The sequence below is a fragment of the Capsicum annuum genome, chromosome 4, assembly GCF_002878395.1.
Source record: "Capsicum annuum cultivar UCD-10X-F1 chromosome 4, UCD10Xv1.1, whole genome shotgun sequence".
Taxonomy (NCBI): domain Eukaryota; kingdom Viridiplantae; phylum Streptophyta; class Magnoliopsida; order Solanales; family Solanaceae; genus Capsicum; species Capsicum annuum.
In genome coordinates, this window is record NC_061114.1 from 38335525 (window position 1) to 38356344 (window position 20820).

The following is a 20820-nucleotide window of genomic DNA, read 5'->3' on the forward strand; positions in this document are numbered from 1 at the left end:
ACTTAAGTTGACTCAAATTTCATCATTCTCTCTCAAAAGCAAGGAAACCCTAGTTTCAAAATTCAAGGGCAAGGCTCAAGAATCTCTTTAAGAAACCTTAAGGATTTACGTTCTAAGGTATGTAAAGTGTTGATTCATGGTTTCTTTCACCCATGAATCTCAAGAAACCTTTTCAAATATAAATTTTGAATTTCATGTTGTGGGTTTGATTGTACGCATGTCTATGTTGTGATATGATTTCCAAGATTAAATCTTTATTGAATTCTCATGACATCATGTTAGTATGTGTATTGAAATCCTTACAAATTTAAGTATGTGATATAGACATCATGTATTAGTTGTCAAGTTATGCCCTAGAAAAGGTTATGCCTTCCATGTGTTTGTTAAAATTGCCTAAGTGAATGAGAGTTGTGTTTTATGACCTATTTGTGATTCATATGATGAATTCATGATGCAACCACATGTTCAAATTGACTCCCATTCTAAAGCTATGACTTGTAAGGATTTAGTGGAACACTCATAAGTATGGGTTTGTGAAATTACGTTACTGTAGCATGCAATTCCTATTCATGTGTAAGCTTATAATGTGCAAATACTTTATAGAAATCCCTAATAATTTTACTATGAATTATTAAATATGGTTATGTGCTAAAAAATGTCATGTCTTTTCAGTTTTATGCTATCGAGTCCTGGGGGTACTTGTACCTGAAAACTTAGCTTTGTGCCTAGAGCCAGTGTCAGTTTTCACGATAATCTGACTCAAGCCATGATCAGTAGAATTCAGTCAGTCACATGGCTCAGGAAAACTCAGTAAATTTAGTATCAGTTCAGTAATCTCAGTAATATTAATAATCTCAGTCAGTTATCATATCTTAGTAGTATTCCGTCAGTCAACAAAACTCAGTGAACTCAGTTTATTCCAGTTAATCAGTACAATCAGTAACAGCTTAGTCATGCCTAGAGTAAACTAGGAAAATCAGTTCAATGTCTATTCAGTCGGGTCATGACAAAACTTAGTATAAAAACCTAAGGTTTTAAAGTGTACTAGGGTATCTGAAAGTCGCATTGAGTAGAGTTTTGTGCATGGGTATGAAGTACGCATACTTATGGGCAAAAGGCTACAAGATATTTTTAGAAAAGTTTCCTTCTTTCAGTGTTTATATCATGCGAAAGAGCATGAGCTCTATTGAATCGCTCTTTCTAAGTCATCCTTCATTCCATGTACAAATAATGCCTCGTATAAAAAACAACAAAAGAAAGAATAAGGATCATCCCACACCACAACCTGTTCAAGAAGGTCCCTTAATGACCATGTTTCTCACGCCGAGTTTAGGGCCACTTTTACAGCCTTGGCCCATTTTATAGATTCTCTAAACAATCAACAAGTTGTTACCCCAGCAAATCTAGTGGAAAATATAGTTGCAGTTAGGATTCAGGATTTCACTCAGATGAATCCCCTTTTGTTTTCTAGATCCAAGTCTGAGGAGGATCCACAGGAGTTTCTAGATATTGTTCAGAAGGTGACATACATCATGGTTATCACTTTAAATGAGAGTGCAGAGTTGGCTTTATATCAGTAACAAGAAGTAGCTCACATCTGGTTTAAGCAGTGGAAGAAAGATAGGGGTGTGAAAGCAGAGCCTATGGAGTGGGAGAAGTTTGCCATGACTTTCCTAGACTAGTTCTTCCCTCTAGAGTTGAGGGAAGAAAAGGTTCAGGAGTTCATAAACTTAAACAAGGGAAGCATGAGCGTGAAGGAGTACTTGCTCAAGTTTACTCAACTGGCGAGGTATGCTTCTGCTATGGTGGCCGACAGTAGGTCCAAAATAAGTAAGTTTATTTTTGGTGTATTTGATAATATGGTCAAGGAGTATAGGACCGCCATATTGATTAAGAAAATGGACTTGTATAGACTTATGGTTCATGCTTAGCAGATTGAGGAGGAGAAACTTAAGAAGAAAGAGAGAACAAGAGGGACAGAATAGGTAGTTTCAACTTTTCTCAACCAAGGTCAAAAGGCGGTAACCATTCCTAATTTTTCCAGAAATTTTCAGCCCTAGCTCTATCTTCAGCCACTGCGCCAGTTCCTAAGTTCAGGCAGGACAGTTGGGATAGAGAACCAAGATCTAAGTCCTAGGATAGAGTAGAAAGTGGTCATACCAATCTACTTTGCAGAATGTGTGGTAAGAATCATCAGAACGAGTATAGAGCCGGTAGTGATAGGTGTTTTGGGTAGGGCAAGTCACAAGGTAAAGAACTGCATTGTGGTCCTATGGAAGGGTAGAAATGATTGCTAGTAGGGCCAGAATAATTCTTCAGCAGCACTAGCAGGTCGCTCAACTCAGCAGGGTGCAACGTCCAATGCCACTAGTGGGCCATGCCAGAATAGGTTATATACTCTCCAGACTAGGCATGATCAGAAAAGTTCTCTTGATATGGTTATAAGTATCTTGAGAGTTTTTCATCTCTATGTTCATGCAGTGTTAGATCCCAAAGCTTCACTTTTCTTTGTGACTCCTTACATAGTTGTAGACTTCGGTGTCAGTCTAGAAACATTAGTAGAGCCTTTCTCCTTGTATACCCCAGTGGGTAAGTCTATTGTAGCCAAATGGGTATACAAAAATTAACCTGCCACAGTGTCTTAAAAAGTTACTTCAGTTGACCTTGTAGATTTGGAGATGACTGATTTTGATGTCATTCTTGACATGGATTTGATCCACTTATGTTATGCCTCAGTTGATTGTAGAAATAGAATTCTCCAGTTCCAATTTCCTAATAAGCCAGTTATCTAATGAAGAGGTGGTACTTTAGTCTTAAGAGTCAGTTTATTTAAATCTTAAGGCAAGAAAAATGATATCTAAGGGGTGTATTTACCATTTCGTTTGAGTAAAGGACTCAAATTTTAAAATTCCGAGTCTTAAGTCAGTTTCAGTAGTAAAGGAATTTCCAGATATATTTTCCGAAGATCTTCTTAGAATTCATCCTGAAAGGAAAATTGACTTCGAAATAGATCTTCTTTCAGATACCCAACCTATCTCTATTCCACCTTACAGAATGGATCCAATTGGGCTTAAGAAGCTAAAGAAGCAGTTAAAGGATCTATTGGATAAGGGTTTCATCATGTCTAGCATTTCACCATGGGGTGCTCCAGTTCTATTCATGTGTAAGAAAGATAGTTTTCTCAAAATGTGCATCGACTACCGTCAGTTAAATAAAGTCATCATCAAGAATAAGTATCTACTTCCCAAAATTGATGACTTGTTCGACCAACTTCAGGGTGCAACTTATTTCTCTAAGATAGACCTCAGATCCAGCTATCATCTGCTCACAGTCAAAAAATGTGACATTCTGAAGACAACATTCAGTACTCGGTATGGTCAATTTGAATTCCTAGTTATGTCGTTTGGACTAACAAATGCCCCTACAACTTTCATGGACTCGATGAATATGGTGTTCAAGAAGTACTTGGACATGTTTGTCATAGTATTCATTGATGACATCCTTGTATATTCACATAGTGAGAATTATCATACAGACCATCTGACAATTATGTTGCAGACCCTTAGAAATCATTAGTTATTTGCTAAGTTTAGCAAGTGTGAATTTTGGTTGAGATTAATAGTTTTTCTTGGTCACATAATTTTTGATGATGGCATTTGAGTTGATCCTCAAAAGACCAAAGTAATGAGAAACTGGCCTAGACCTATCACTCCATCAGATATCAAGAGATTCTTGGGTTTATCTGGCTATTACAGATGGTTTGTTGAAGGGTTTTCATTTATTTCTTACCCCATATTGAGGCTAACCCAAAAGAAGGTTAAATTTCAGTGGTCAGATTCTTGCAAGAAGAGTTTTTAGGAGTTGAAGACTCGACTCACTTCCACCCAGTCTTGACTTGGCCAGATGGCACAGATGGGTTCCTAGTATATTGTGATTCTTCTATAGTTGGGTTGGGTTGTGTATTGATGCAAAGAGGTAAGGTCATAACCTATGCCTCTAGACAACTTAAGCCCTATGAAAAGAATTATCGGACCCATGATCTTGAGTTGGCAGCTGTTGTATTTTCCTTGAAAATTTGAAGGCATTATCTATATGGAGTTTATGTCGATGTGTTCACGGATCACAAAAGTTTACAGTACGTCTTCAAGCAGAATAACCTTAATCTTCGCCAGAGAAGATGGCTTGAGTTATTAAAAGATTATGATATGAGTGTGTTGTACCATCCGAGTAAGGCCAATGTAGTGGCGGATACCCTTAGTAGATTGTCTATGGGTAGTATTTCCCATTTCAAAGGTGATAAGAAAGAGTTAGTCCGTGAGGTTCATCATCTTGCTAGGTTAGGAGTCTAGTTAGTTGGTTCGGTCGAAGGTATTATATGGGTTTAGGATGGATCGAAATCTTCATTTATCGTTAAAGTAAAAGAAAAGTAGGACATGGATCCTAGTTTGGTGAAGTTGAAGGAGGCAATTAGAGATTAGAAGGTGGAGGTTTTCTACTAAGGGGAAGATGGTGTGCTTCATTATCAGGGTAGGTTATGTCTTTCGTGTGTTGATGGTTTGAGATAACGAATATTAGCAGAAGTGCATGGTGCGGGGTATTATATTTACCTCGAATCCACTAAGATGTACCGTGTTTTGCGGGAAATCTATTAGTAGAGTGGTATGAAGAAAGATATTGCAGAGTTTGTGGCTAAGTGTTCGAACTGTCAGTAGGTTAAGGTTAAGCACCAAAGGCCTATTAGTACACTTCAGAAGTTTAGCATACCCACGTGGAAGCTAAGTAAGAGGTGATGAATACGAATTTTGTGATAGGATTGCATGTACGCCTCGTTAGCATGACTTAATTTGGGTCATTGTAGATAGAATGACCAAGTCAGCCCATTTCTTGCCAGTTCATACTTCGTACTTAGCTGAGGATTATGCCAGGCTTTATCTAGGAAGTTGGTGAAGCTGCATGGGGTTTCTTTGTCTATTATTTTAGATAGAAGTACTCGTTTACCTATTACTTTTGAAAGGCTTTTTAGAAAGTTTTTGTTACCCAAATTCACCCCAGTACAACTTTTCACCTCAGACAAATGGTTAGGTAGATAAGATCATTCAGACTTTAAAGGACATGTTGAGGGCGTGTGTTATTGACTTTAAGGGTAGCTGGGAGGACCACTTACCTTTGATTGAATTTACCTATAGTAATAGTTATCACTCCAGTATTCAGATGACTTCTTTTGAGGCTCTCTATGGGGGGAGATGTAGATCTCCTATTGGTTGGTTTGAAGTATGTGAAACTTCTTTGATAGGGATAAATTCAGTGTTTGCGGCGATGGAGAAAGTTTAGTTAATTCGAGAAAGGCTGAAAACACCCTAAAGTCATCAGAAATCTTATACAGATGTGAGAAAAAAGGATCTTGAGTTTGAGGTTGGTGACTTGGTCTATTTAAAAATTTTGCCTATGAAAGGAGTAAAGTGATTTGACAAGAAAAGAAAGCTCAATCCCGTTATGTTGGTCGATACAAAATTTAGAGCCATTTTGAGAAGGTAGCTTATAAGCTGGAGTTGCCTGCAGATTTAACGTCAGTGCATTCGGTGTTTTATGTTTCTTTGTTAAAGAAATGCATTGGTGATTCAACTTTTATTATTCCTTTAGAAAGTTTAGATGTTAAGGATAATCTTTCCTACAAAGAAGTCCATGTTGAGATCCTAAATCGCCAGATTCGTAGGCTAAGGAATAAAGAAGTTTCCTTGGTTAAGGTCCTTTGGTTAAATCAGTTCGTTGAGGGAGCAACTTGGGAAACAGAAGTAGATATACGAGCCAAGTATGCCCCTCTTGTCCTTATGAATTCAGACTCAACTTGAGGTAATGATTTCTATTAAATTGACTCACTCATTCTCTATCTTAGCTATATAACTATCCTCATGGCATAGTGTGTATTCACGAAACTCAGTTCAGTCCATGTATCATATTTCAAATTCGGTTACCTAATCATGGTTTATCTTAAAAGTTTTTAGTATACAATCTCAGCCTTCTTAGTGCTTCATCTTAAATAGTTTCATTCGAGGACGAATGATCCCAAGGGGGAGATAATATAACACCCCGTATTTTTAAGCTAGAATTCGAATCATTGTTTCTATATGTGTAAACTCTAAGTCTATGATTTATATTCAAATGCATGTGTCATGATCGTTGTCCTAGTGTGAAGAGAGCTTATGAGGTGGAAAAATGTTCATAGAAATCACTTAGAGTAAAGTGAGTTAAGAGCCTTGGATTCGACTAAATTTTTGTATTTAATTCCAAAAGAATTAACTTTGAACGTGTATAACTTCTTACCTGTGCGGAATTTCATATCTTAAGACCCACCAAATTGTAGATGATTGAATTAGCTTTCCAACTATACCAATTTCTCCTTAATTCGATATCCGAGCAAAAAGTTATGACTATACAAAGGTCGTGCATCGCATAACAATCGCAAATGGCCACCAGATGAGGTGTGCAATTGGCATATGCCTCACAACCTAAGGTGTTCGATTGGGATGCTCTGCACAACCTAAGGTGTGTGATTGGCATGATCCGTACAGCAAAGGTATAACGCTAAAAATTTGCTCCATTTTGACTTAAATCAAGGGCGTTAAAGTCTTTTCACACCCTTAAACCGTCTCTAATCACTCCCAAATGAAAAAAGGGGTCTTTAAACAAATAAATTCCACTCCCTTAACCCAACATTCAGTACGCAATTCAAAAACCTTTCCCCTCTCCCAAGAACAAAATCCAATTATCATCTCTCAAGAACTCAAGAATTTAAGCTTTCATTTCAAGATTTCTTCAAGAATCCATTCAGTTAAGGTATGTGGGGTATTCATCAATGGGTATCTTTCACCCACTGAGCTAAAAAAAACCCTCTCTTTGATTAAAGTGCTAGTTTTTCCTTTATTATAGAATTTTTACATGTTCAAGATAAATTCGGTCCATGATTTTCCAAAGTAAATTGACTCAATTCATGTCCTCATATGACCCCATCAAAAATTAGGTTATATCATGCTTTAAAATTTCAAGTTCCCATGTCATATTCAAGTGATTTTATGTTACAATATCAAATTATGTATTAAATTATGTAAATATGTTGCCCTCTCATGTTTAACACATTTTCATGTTCAAAATTCATGTTACTCACCTATTTGTTAAAATGTCTTATGCTTTTGGGTCTTTGAGTTATAATTTCATACCATTATTTTAAGCATTGTTATTATATTTTTTGTAATTATTCAGTGCTGAAGAGTTATGAACACTCGATACTTATGTGTTTTTATGTCTCTACTTTCAGGTAACAAGTCAGTCAGACCATGATTTTACATTTAGAATATCATATTCATGCTGAGCACTTACAAGTACAATATCATGTTATGTTAAACGACTAATAACACCAGTGTCATTCAATTAGGAGTAACACTTAGCACCGAGCGAGCTCAGGGATGATGACTCCCCCGTCAGTAGAGACATGAGTCATTAGTAGCAGTCCCTAAGTTCTAGACCTACGGTGCCACCGTAAATTATGAGGGGTCCCCCATCAGTAGAGGCATGACACCCTTGTTCTTTGGGACATCAGCCTTGTAGATTCATATCATCATTCATGTGTTGGTACCCCTGGCATGGTACCAGCACCCTTCGAATTGGGGTTTCAAGTTGGACCCTGATAGCTCAGATTAGGGTATGTCGGTTATAGCTAGCGCCCACAGTTTCAGTGTAGCATTCAACTAGATCAGTTCAGGCTTGTTTGTCCAAGTATACGGACTTCAGTTATCCAGTCATGTTATTATGGTAATTCAGTCACTCAGATTTATAAGTTATTTCAGTACATGCTTATGCTTGGTCTTGCATCCTCAGTTTTACTTGTTCATGCATCTATGTTCAGTTACTATATGTATTTCAGTTGGTCCTTATCTCACATACCAGTAAATTTAAAGTACTGATCGTATACTCTTCTCTTGTGTTATATTGTCGTATAACATAAGTTCAGACGCTTAGTTTTCCGACCATTCATAGATCGTCCAGCATCACCCAACAGCAGTAGTGGTGAGTCCTCCTCTATCAAGGACATGATATGCTTTACAGTTATTTTAGTATTTCTTTATGCTCAGTCAGTTGGAGTTAGTTGGGGATTTGTCCCATCAACTCATTATGATTCTTAGAGGCTTTCAGACAGTCAGTCAGTTTTTAGTTCTATCAGTTATTTTAGACGGATAGGCTAGTTTTCAATGTTTATCAGATACTTTAGATATGTCTTTTATATATTTCAGTACTCAGATTGATAGTACCTTATTGGTTTATTTTCCGCACATGTTATGTTACTATTATTTCATTCAGTGCTCACAACAGGTATCAATTCGTGTGTTAGCTTGGGGTCACTTGTGGCCTTAAGCACTGTGCCACGACTAGGGGGTAGCCTCGGGTCGTGACAAGTCCATAACAAAAATGGCTATTGATTTTTTTACGCATAAAAAATCTTTAAACCCAAATTTTGATTTTCAAAAAAGTTAAGGGTTGTAATTTTATTATTGATTTCATTGTCGTCACCCACCATTATTAAATATTCATAATTGTTTGTTAATTTAACGGTTGTCATACATTAGCTTGGATTCGTTGTCACGTCTTAAAATCCAGAATCTATAAGCTTGAAATTCTAGTTCCACCTCTAAACTTAACATAATAAAATATGTGTGTACAACTATAGTCATATAAGAGAAAAAAAATAAAAGAAAGTCATTTCTCTTTCTCAACATTCTAATTTGCCTTATCTATCATTCTATTTTTGCCGTCATTATGTTTCTAAAATATAATTTTAAGAAAAAAGAGAAAAAATATTTTTTAAGTTCATCAATAGAGCACATACATGAATAACAGAGAAGAAGAGGATTGAAAATTAAATAGATAAAATTATCATAGTTATAAGTTTATTATAAGACTCCATATCATTTTGTTCTGAATTTGCTTGATTTTCTCTCCCTTTGTATCTTTTTCACCTTCTTCTTGATTCCTACAAGAGCAAATAAAGAATATACTTATACTAAATTATTAGTTACTCTAAAAAACTTACGTAAAATTTTCATCCTTAAGCACCTAAAACAAGATATTGTAACTTTTATGTAACCAAAATTAATGTAAAGAAATTAAAAGAATATTCATACAACTTAAATGATCATTATTTGATTGGTAATTTAGCACTTTGCTTTTGTTGGTCTTGAATTTATCTAATGCAATTTAATTTTAAAAATCAGCCAACGCTAGCTCTTGAAAAATAAATAAAACCATAAAATTCAAATAAGAGGAGTATAATCTAAAAAATTAAAAGAAATATCCCTATTCATAAATTCTTTACGACTTAGTCAATTATAGTTCTTCACGTGAAAGAAATCGTATAATGCGATGATTAACATGTTCTTCCTCACCCTTATGTATGCTACTGTAATGAAGAAGAGGTAAAATAACCTTGAATGAAAATTTTCATGAAACAAAACATGAATTTATATAAGCAAAGCGGAGGAATACCATAAGGTATTCATAAATTTATAAATTAAATTTTGAGAATTATGAACATTAAAAAATAAGAGTTATGAATATTATTAATAGCATAATAATAGAAAATATAATGAACATGGATGAATATTTTTTGTAACTCATAATTATATATAATAAATATAATTTATTTATTTTAATTATTAAACAAATTATTCAATAAAAAGAATGAAGGAAAAAAATTTAAGGAAAAAAAATATAAATGGAGACCATAGAGAGATGCCACATAGGCATCTTTGTAACCCCCATTATACACATATATATATATATGATAAGAAGTAATTTTCATACTTAGAAATCTTTTATCGGTACTTAAACTTTCTATGCTTGTTGAAGTTATTTTCTTAGACGGTCATTCATGTTTTCAGAGTTGCATACAAAAAATATTTTTGATTTGCTAGGACAATTATTTCACTGAACTATCAATTTTTTTCTAAAAAAAATACTAACTACCTCCAAAGTTTCTTTCTCTTCTGTTTCGCATGTCATATCAGTAAATCATCATTTTCTTTTTATAATAAACCTATTAACTCATCAAATTTATTTAATCAAAATTATAATTTTATATTTCTTTAGAAAAGCTTATATTAATTTATTAAGAAGAAATTCTCATACTTAGGTACTTACCTTTTTTTATTTAGAGTTACTTTCCTGTGTGGTCATTCATGTTTTTTTATATATAATTGTCTAAATAATAGCACTAAATTAAATAAGTTATCTAAAAATTTTAATTAGCATATAAATAATATGATAAAATTTAAGTATGATAAAAAAATTCTAAGCATGAAAATTAACTAGTGCATTTTTTTTTTGAAGAAAAAGAATAAATTCATAATTTTGATTAAATGATTTTGATAAATTAAATAGATTTAGTATTTAAACAAAAAAAAATTAATGATATGATATGCCAATTAAGAGAGAAAATAATTTTTAGAATATAAAATAACTTTTTTAGAAAACTAATACTAATTGAATGATATTGGGGTAAGCATTAATATTTGAGCATAATTGATATTTAGAAGAAATTCTCAAAATTTTAGTTGCGATTCACTCTTAATATAAAATAGGTTCGGTTGGAGTATCATTGCACCACTTCCCCTTCTCGGCAAAGTCAAACGACCATTAAACACAACGAATATTGTTCTATTTAGGAAACTTTTTTTTTCTGGTCACTGTAAAATTTTGCTGTACAGATGGGGACCGACAGAGGAACTTTGGTCTGATGTTTCATCAATCATTATCATTATTAATTAAAGTCTTCATGAACATTAGTTCAAGATCCAACACCTAACTTTTACTCTATTCTCCTTTTCTCTAATTCCCTGTACCCAAAAGTGGGTTCTTTTGAACTCCTATATCTGATTTAGTGATATTGATATACAGAAATGAAATGCCCAAAATGGGTTCTTGAGTACTTGTATAGTAGTAACTGGTTTTGTGAAAATTCATATACACAGAATTATTATGATTAGTTTTAACAATTGTTTTTTGAGTTGACACACCATTTTACCATATGTCGAGAGATTTTCTTCAATCCACTTCAAGGTTATGTTCTGGTAAGCTTTTTTCCTTTCTTCTTTTCTTTTCGATTTTCTATAGAACTCTTAACAATTACAAGGTGGGGAATCGAACCTCACAATTCACAAGCAAGCTGAAAGTTCAGATAACTAATCAACTCAATACTAAGATGTCCATCTTTTTCCCTTCTAATTTCACTCCCTTTTTTTAGAGACCAATAATAATATGCGTTAAATGCTCTACTAATATTTCTGGAATTTGTTTGGTTCATGTTTTTAGAGGTTGGTTACCCAATGGTGCAAATTGTGGATCTTGAGCTGTTTTCAGATTAAGGATAGTTGTTATAGGGATCAAATTTGTGTAATTTAGATTATAATCTTGATTTAACATAATCTTTACCAAAATAAAAAGGACAGAAAAATTGGTTAGTGTAATTTTTGAGAGATGATTTTAGTCCAATCTATAGAATTTGGGGTTGATTTGGGTAATTTTCTCATTTGGTTGTAGTTTGCTTGGACCAAAGCTATGACTACAACAATAACATACCCAACGTAATTCCACGAGTGGGGTCTGGTGTGGGTAGTATGTATGTGGCCTTACCCCTGCCTGCCTCAGGAAGGTAAGTAGAGGTTGTTTCCATTGATCCTTGGCTCAAGTAAAGCAATACAAAGACCAATCATGTAAACCAAGTACAATAGTGAACAATCCATAATGAAACAAAGGAGAACAACAGTAACAACAATAAATAATATGATAATCAAAACCAAGGAAATAATAAAATCAAAGAATAAGATAATAGGAGGGTAATAAAACTATATTGATACAGTACTAGGCAACCCTCGAGTACCTACCAATCTTCTATCCCAATCTGCGATCTCCAAATCTTCCTATCTAGTGTCACGTCTTACCTTTCTCCAATCTTTGTCGACCTACCTCTACCTCTCCTTGTTCCCACTATGGCCAACCTCTGACATCTCTTCACTTGGATCAAAGTTGCTCGAAATTTATAAACTTGGAGGCTGTTTGTGCGTCAGTGTCAGATAGACTAATTCTCCGAATCTTAAAGGGACCATTTTGGTCAAAAATTCATTGGTTACACTTGTACATTGTGTTATAAATGTCTCAACAAATGACTTGTTAAACTTCACAAAACTTGATTCACTTTTTCTTTTCCGTGTTCTTTCTTGTTCCTTTAAGTTTTGTAATTTGAAATATTGATAAACTAGTTACGAGATATATGTTAGTATACAGATGTATCCATACATTTGTGAGAATGGCGGGAGGAGATTCAAAGCATTTTTCGGTCGAGACAGGGTTGCATCAGGGTTCGACTCTTCGTCCGTACCTGTTTGCGTTGGTGATGGACGTGTTGACGTGGAGTATTCAAGGTGAGGTGCCTTGGTGTATGTTATTTGTGGATGATGTAGTGCTGATTGATGAGACGCAAGGGGTGTGAATGAAAAATTGGAGGTATGTAGGCAAACCCTAGAATCTAAGGGGTTCAGGTTGTGTAGGTCCAAGACGAAGTATTTGGAGTGCAAGTTTAGTGACTTGAGGCAGAAGGACGAAGTGGTGGTGAGGTTGGATTCCCAAGATGTTTGTAGAGGGATAGTTTTAAGTATCTTGGGTTTTGGTCTATGATTCAGGGGAATGGAGAGATTGATGAGGATGTCTTTAATCATATTGGAGCAGGTTGGATGAAGTAGAGGCTTGCATCAGGAGTGTTGTGTGATAGGAAGGTGCCCCTTAAGCTTAAAGGCAAATTCTATAGAGTGGCAGTCCGTCCAGCCATGCTATATAGAGCGGAGTGTTGGCCTGTCAAGAACTCCCATATTCAAAAATTGAAGGTGGTGGAAATGAGAATGTTGCGCTGGATGTGTGGGCTTACTAGAGGGGATAGAGTTAGGAATGAGATTGTCCGGGAGAAGGTAGGAGTGGCTTTGGTGGAGGACAAGATGCGGGAAGGAAGGTTGAGATGGTTTGGGCATGTGATGAGGAGGAGCACGGATGTCCCAGTTCGTAGGTGTGAGAGGCTAGCTTTGGATGACTTCAGGAGGAGTAGAGGTAGGCCGAAGAAATACTGGAGGAAAGTGATTAGACATGACATGGAGCAGCTCCAGCTTACCGAGGACATGACCTTAGATAGGAAGGTGTGGAGGTCGCGGATAAGGGTAGAAGGCTAGGGTGAGTGCATGGGTTGTAGCAAGTAGTTAGGTGAGCCCCTGTTTAGCCGGGTTAGTAATCGTAAGACTGTGTCAATAGGTAGGGGTCGCTAGTCAGGAGAGGAGAGTTTGGGTGTGGTGGGTGGCTTTGGTTTGTGAGTGTAGGTTACTACTAGGCGGGTGTCTTATTTCATAGTTCTTATTTCTTATTGCTTATGGCTCTTAGTTCTTCTATTCCGTATTGCTCTGAGTTCTATTTTACTATTTTTGATTCTTTACTCCTGTTAAGCCACCCATCCTGCTTCACGTTTCATCACGACTTTGTTTACTATTCTTTATCTTGAGCCAAGGGTCTATCGGAAACAACTTCTCTACTTCTTCGGAGGTAGTGGTATGGACTGCGTACATTTTACCCTCCCCTGACCCCACTGTGTGAGAATACACTGGGCTTGTTGTTGTTGTATATATCTTTTTGTAGTTGTGACTTTAGCTTGAATTTCCATAGCTTTTCAAGATAGAAAGGATACCAAATGAGGGTCAGGAACAAATTCAGGAAATCAAATCAATTTACTTTGCAATGCAGGAGGCAGATTGTTTCCACTTGTTGTAGGGAGCCTTCTTTTACTTCATCTTTTCTCCTTTGCTCATCAACGAAATGGGCAAAGCGGGGAGACTCGCTTAAGTGCAATCCAGAGCACACAGTTTCACATACTTGAAAAGGTCGAGGAGGAGAATATACAGCTTCCTCAACCCAGGAAGCGATCCGCACGTGCTGCCAAACGGAAGCCTAAACGGCCAGCCACCTTCATCGATGAATTCCTTGACGAGTCTTCCCAGCTAAGGAATGTGTTTTTCCCTGATCAGAGGACTGCTGTGGATCCTAGGAAGGATTATGGGAATGATACCTACTATTACCACCCAGGAAAAATATGGTTGGATACAGAGGGAAATCCTATACAAGCTCATGGGGGAGGCATTCTTTACAATGCGAGGACAAAAATGTATTATTGGTATGGAGAGTATAAAGATGGACCCACTTACCATGCTCACAAAAAAGGAGCAGCAAGAGTAAGTTTCAGACCTTTTGCATCAGTTATAGGTTAATAACTTTTATGATTTAACTCAATTGCTATGTTTTCTAAAACTGCTTTCTACATCTTGTAGCCTAGGCAATTGTCCTCCCCTCTTCTGTTATATACTGTGCTCTTGAATCAACTATACTGAAAATGGAAAAATGAGAAGAGATCTTCAGCCTCTCCAAGAGCTCTCTTCAATAAATCTGCATGGGCTTTTTTTTCTCGTATTCTTCTTTAGACAGAACAGTATCTAGTCGCCTGTGAAGAATCTGTGCTAATGCTCTCCTGGTCTTTTTTCTCTGTTCCATTGGTTATGCATCTGCATTCCTTGCAACTATCTTACTTCCATTCCTGTTAACCATCTATTTGTGTCTTTTTATGAAAGTAAGACAATAATGCATCAATAAATACTATCGCTCTCCTTTTTTTTTTCCTGGATATAATCGTGTTGTATTAATTTTGTCAATTCTGCAATTCTATTTGTCAGCCACAACAATGCTTTAGTCAATTACATAAGTTGATGAACTTACACCTCGTGAAAGCTGTTTATTTGACACGCAAACAACAACAGACCCAGTGAAATCCCATAGTGAGTCTGGGAAATGTGGTGTGCCTGTAGTCTTGCCCTACCTTATGAGGTTAGAGAGATGTTTCCAATAGACCCTCGACTCAAGTAAAAGCATAAGAAAACAAGAAGGAAAAGAGAGCACAGTAGAGAAGTCCAATTTAATTGATACACCAGATCACCTTTTGAGGTTGTCGAGCATGTTTAGTATCTTTTAAATATCAGCAGCATGATGTCCTTGTATGGTCAGGAGAGGGGGAGGGGTTGGTTATAAGCTATGATCAGTGGCGGACCCAGGTTTTCAAGGTTGTGGGTGCTCAAAAAAGTTTATATAAAGTAGTGTGTAGCTGAAGGGAATCGAGCCCAGAACCTTGGACATAGAAGTCACACCTCAAGCCATTGCACCCAACCATGTGTTTGTTCACTGGGTGCATTTTAGTATATTATATCATTTATTCTGTATTTCTTATATAATTACACCTAATTTACGTCGAGTTTAGTAGGTGCCGGAGCACCCGAAAAATACACGTGGGTCCGCCCCTGGCTATGATAGTGCTCTGCGAAACCCATTTTCCAACCAAAATTGACAGGATAAACTAAATAGGAAGGAAAAAGAATGATAATAGATGTCGTGAGTATGAGGAGACATTGATGCATCAAGGATCCATGGTCTATGATTTTAGTATTCCGATCAAATAGAATGATAGATGGTGTAAGCTTGAAGAGATGAAGAGACATGGGGAAAAAAAATGACAGATGCAGTGAGTAGGAAGTGAGATTGATGCGTGTAGGATCCGATGGTGTACTATTTCAGTATCTTGATCAAATAAATCATCAGAGAAATGGAGAGATTATTTGCTTGATCTCTGAAATTTTAAATTGAGCATTGTTCTATACTTCCATTACACCATTTCAGTATCTTGATCAAATAAATCATCAGAGAAATGGAGAGATTATTTGCTTGATCTCTGAAATTTTAAATTGAGCATTGTTCTATACTTCCATTCCCTTTTAACCGCCGAAATTTAAGAGATGTAATATTTAAATTTGGAACATGAATTCTATTGCCTCTTTGTCTCATTGATTTATTTATCCTATGAATTCTCAGAGTTGTAACTTGATTATGGTAGGAGGTGTATTTTCTCTCAAAAGTTCCCCTAATTGCTGCGATTTATACAATTATAGTGTGGTAATATTGAGGAAAAGAATTGCGAAAGCTTGCGTATGAAGATAGAGGTATATCCCTTTATAATCCGAAAGAAAGGAACACATACTAGTTCTTCCTAGCTTTTGGCTGCTCTATCATTTTCATGCTTTCTTTTTTAAATATAGAAATGGTACTATGTTTGAGATTACTTTCTAATCCCGGTGTCCACAGACAGGATATGAGCATTGGAAGTTCAGTTTGGGAATCTCAGACAGTAGACATATAGTTCCTACAGTAGAGATATAGTTCCTAGGTAAATGTGACATTTAGTGCTTTAGTGAAATGATGACTGATGACAATGTATTTCATGTCCCTAGCCCGTTACACAAATTCCTTACCTCCTTTTCCTCAAATATAGCTGAATCAGGTTGGCATCTGGAAATTTTGTTAGTTCCTTCATGGTTGATCTTTTATCCATTACCTAACATTGATGCTCTTATAAGCTGTTTCAAGAAAGGCCAAATATTCTTTTCTTGGTTGCCTGTCAGTTGTGCCTTGAAGTTTTCAGCTTTTCATCTCCATGCTATTGTCCTTGCAGGTTGATGTCATTGGTGTAAGTTGCTATTCATCTAAAGATTTGTGGACTTGGAAAAATGAAGGCATCGTTTTAGCAGCTGAAGAAAAAAACGAGATACATGATTTATACAAATCGAATGTGTTAGAGAGGCCAAAAGTAATTTACAATGACAAGACAAGTAAGTACGTAATGTGGATGCATATCGACGATTCAAACTATACCAAAGCTTCTGTGGGTGTTGCCATTAGTGAGTTGCCCACTGGCCCCTTCCGTTATTTGTATAGCAAACAGCCTCATGGATATGATAGCAGGGACATGACACTCTTTAAAGATGAGGATGGTGTAGCATATCTGATTTACTCGTCGGAACACAACAAAGACCTTCATATTAGTTCACTTAACGAAGAATATACAGATGTGACACAAAGCATGAGAAAGATTCTCATCGGACAACACAGAGAAGCACCTACTCTATTTAAGCACCAGGGAACATATTACATGATCACGTCTGGTTGCACTAGTTGGTCTCCAAATGAGGCCCTTGCTCATGCATCTGAATCAATTATGGGGCCATGGGAGACCATTGGAAACCCATGCATGGGTGGGAACAAGATTTTCCGCTTAACTACTTTTTTTGCTCAAGGTACATTTGTGGTTCCTTTGTCTGGGCTACCTGGTCTGTTTATTTTTATGGCAGATAGGTGGAATCCGGCTGACTTGAAGGATTCGAGGTATGTGTGGCTACCATTAACAGTGGGCAGGCCTTTAGACCGTCGTCCTCAGAACAATTTTGGGATCCCTTTGTGGTCTAGACTGTCAATATATTGGCATAAGAAATGGAGACTTCCTTATAGGTAGCAGTGAAGAATGTAAATAGGGATTCTAAACTCTGATTTTGTTGTAAAAATATGTTCTTTTTTTTTTTTTTTTTAAAAAAAGTATTGATCCACAGCATGTGTTGTTATTTACTGTTGATTTAAAAAGGATCATCATTGGTGTAAGTTTGTACATTTCCAGCTGGACCCAATATTCATTCTATGTAATATATGGAGGTCATGCTTGAGCTAGAATTTTTTCCTTTCACCAAATACATCGTCAGTCTCCTGAATTTGGCACAAACTTTCATTTTGACACATCAATTAGTCATTGTTCATTTTAAACATTTAAGTTAGTGTTCTGATGTATCATTTTGGCTCTTTCCGCTGACATGGCGTGGTGAATGTAATAAACTCATTACCAATGCATGAGAGGTTTATGTTATTGTAATGACCCTTTAGGTCATTAACCGTGTTTTTGCTTATTTTCACCGATAGAGCTCCTCCATAGCCGTCTCAAGTCATTAGTGACTTGCTGGAATCGATAGTTCGGTTATCTGACGATTTGTTTGGTTTTTAGAACCACTTTTTCAATTTAAAGTCTCCGTCGATTTCAAATGGCCATCGAGCAAAAACTTCAGTAAAATAATTTTGGATGCGAATTTCGATTGCGCCAACAACTATGTAACATTGATTTTAGGATAGATAGACCCTTGGTACGGATCCTACAGCACCCGAGCTCATTTCGACCCATTAGTCGAAAAGATAAAAATCAAAATATATGGGTGTGGGACCCACAAGTGGACTAAATGACCTCGGATGGAAAATTCGACTTCACCAATGCATCCGAAATGTCGAATTTAGTGGGGTTACATAGTTAGTTTACGAAAAACGGAGTCCGAATGAGCCTAGGAGGTAAAAACCAAGTTTTGACCTTACGGGCCCATCTAAAACCGTGAAAAGGGGTTTTTTGGCAGATTTTAGGCATTCTTCATTTCTATTAAAACCCTAGCAACCATAGGAGATTGGTGACTCAAAAAATTGATCTTGTGGGTTGATTAGGAGCTTAGTAACTTGTGTAATCCATTCTTTTGCTACAAATCTAAGGTAAGAATTCCTCTAATTTGATATTGATTTCATGGTTTCTTGACACAAAATCCTAAATCATTGTGGATCAATTGTAGCCCCAAAATTGAGTGATTGACTAAAATTACTTTAGGGTTTTAACTCCCCAAAGATAATTAGGCTATGGGTTGGTCTTGGAAACTCCTTTCCAAGGGTGAAACCCAATTGGGGTTTTGGTATCCATTTGAAATTCATGGTACAATGGTATTATAATGGGTGGTGTCATTCTTGTTGTAATGCTTAGATTGTTTTGTTGATAGCATTGCTTGTGGAAGAGGAAGCTTCTCGAAAAGGAAAGGAAAAGCTCGTTGGTTCGTGAGTTGCTTGGATTCAAGGTAGGTTAGGCTTACCCATAGTATAGATTGAGCTTGTTTGTAATGTAATCATTGACATCTTGCGAGATTGGGCGGGGAATTTAGACGGTAGTTGATTAAATGGTGAACTTGGGACTTATTAACTGCTATATGCTATGGTTTTGTAAGGTATGATATTTGACCCTTAGTCTAAGACCTTGGTTAGCTTAATTGTGGTCTCATGACTAGTGTGAGAACACTATAGTTGTTTTAAGTAGACATGGATGGTATACTTCTCTCTCCTTATATAAGACCCCGCAAAATTTCTAGCTTAATTCAGTCCTTTAAGCTTGTTAAGGGGTCCCAGACTTAAAAAATTCTAGCTAAGTATTCAGACTTAGTTTATTTTTGACCTTCGAAAGTTGGCAATCTCATTTCACGACTTATACATTCGTTAAATATTGATATTTTAGTTAATTCATGATCAGGAGGGTCAATAGGTGTTTCCGGACGAGTTTCGGATTTTTCGAACCTCGTTTAGACCATGTTTGGAATCCCAAAACAGTGAACCAACACGATCTTGGCGTGCTGCATCGACTATCGCGCTGGTTAATATTTTCCCCAGCTACTAGCGTGCAATTCTAGTGGATCGGCGCGATCTTGGCATAACGCGTTGGATATCGCGTCGATGCCATTAATGGGCCGCGTCGATCTGTGCGTCGGTAGCCCAGTTATCAGTTATTAAAAGACTGCATTCTTGGGGTTATTTGGGTCCTTTTCCCTCGATCCTCAGCCCCCAAAACACAAAATTTAATACCCTAGAGAGCAAATAAACTCTTTCTTTCTCAATTTCTCTCAAGAACAAACCTTAGAGTTTTTAATTTCAAATTAAGAACTCAAGATTTCCTCCGTTAACTTCCAAAATTCTTCAACAAAGGTATGTAAAATGTTCATCCAAGGGTCCCTTCTACCCTTGGAGTTCAAGAAACTTCTTTTAAAAGCATGAATTGTAATTTCTATGTTGTGGGTTTGAATGTAATCATGTTGATGCTGTGGTATGTGTTCCAAGTTGAAATCTTTATGTATTTCTTGATTTTATGATAGCATGTAGGTTAAATTTTGATTCTCTTATATGGAAACCCTTGAATTATGAAGTCATGATGTATTAGCATTGTTGTTCATGCCCAAGTATAAAGCTACGCCTACCATGTGTTTGAAAAAACAAAAAAAAGCTAAATTGAGATTATGGTGTTTTTATGATCCTTTGGTGGTCTAAATGATGAACTTACGCTACACTCACATGTTAACAATGTCCTCCATGCTAAAGCTATACCTTGTATGTGTTTGATGGAATTCTCAGGAGATTGGTTTAATGCAATTATGATGTGTTAGCATGCATTTCTAATCATGTGCAAGTTCATGACTTTCAAGTGATTGATGAAATGCCTCATAAATTGTATTGTGAGTTGTTGACTATTGTCAAGTATTCAAGAATTGTCATGCCTTATTACTTTCATGCTATCGAGTCCTGGGGGTATCTAATACCCGACAATTTAGCAGTGTGCCTAGAGCCAGTGTCAGTTACAGATAGTCTCAGTCATGTCATGATCAGTAGTACTCTAGTTCAGTTACAGAACTCAGTAAACTCAGTATCAATCCAGTCTCATTCAGTATTTAGTTTAGTCCTCAGTAAACTCATTCAGTTAACAGAACTCAGTAGTATTCCGTCAGTCAACGGAACTCAATAAACTCAGTTCTGCTCAGTAAATCATTACAATCAGTAACAACTCAATCACACCTAGTATGAACTAGGAAACCAGTCTAGTATCTATTCAGTTGGGAGTAGGATTCAACATCGAGTGAACCCAAGGATGGGGAGTCACCTGTTAGTAGAGGGTGTAATCCTTAGAAGCAGTCCTTGCATTCCAAAACTACATAGTCAGCGTAGGTTGAGACATCAAAACCTGCTAGATGAGGGTTG

The 20820-nt window shown here is 36.5% G+C and overlaps 1 protein-coding gene across 1 annotated transcript; it reads left to right on the plus strand.

The window, feature by feature from the left end:
- The first annotated feature begins 10642 nt into the window (after positions 1 to 10642).
- LOC107868011 lies at positions 10643 to 17676 on the plus strand. The gene is made up of 3 exons (XM_016714548.2): positions 10643 to 11117; positions 13825 to 14309; positions 16628 to 17676. The coding sequence occupies exons 1-3, from the start codon at positions 11075 to 11077 to the stop codon at positions 17462 to 17464; spliced, it is 1365 nt and encodes a 454-aa protein (XP_016570034.1). The 5' UTR covers positions 10643 to 11074; the 3' UTR covers positions 17465 to 17676.
- Positions 17677 to 20820: the final 3144 nt, after the last annotated feature.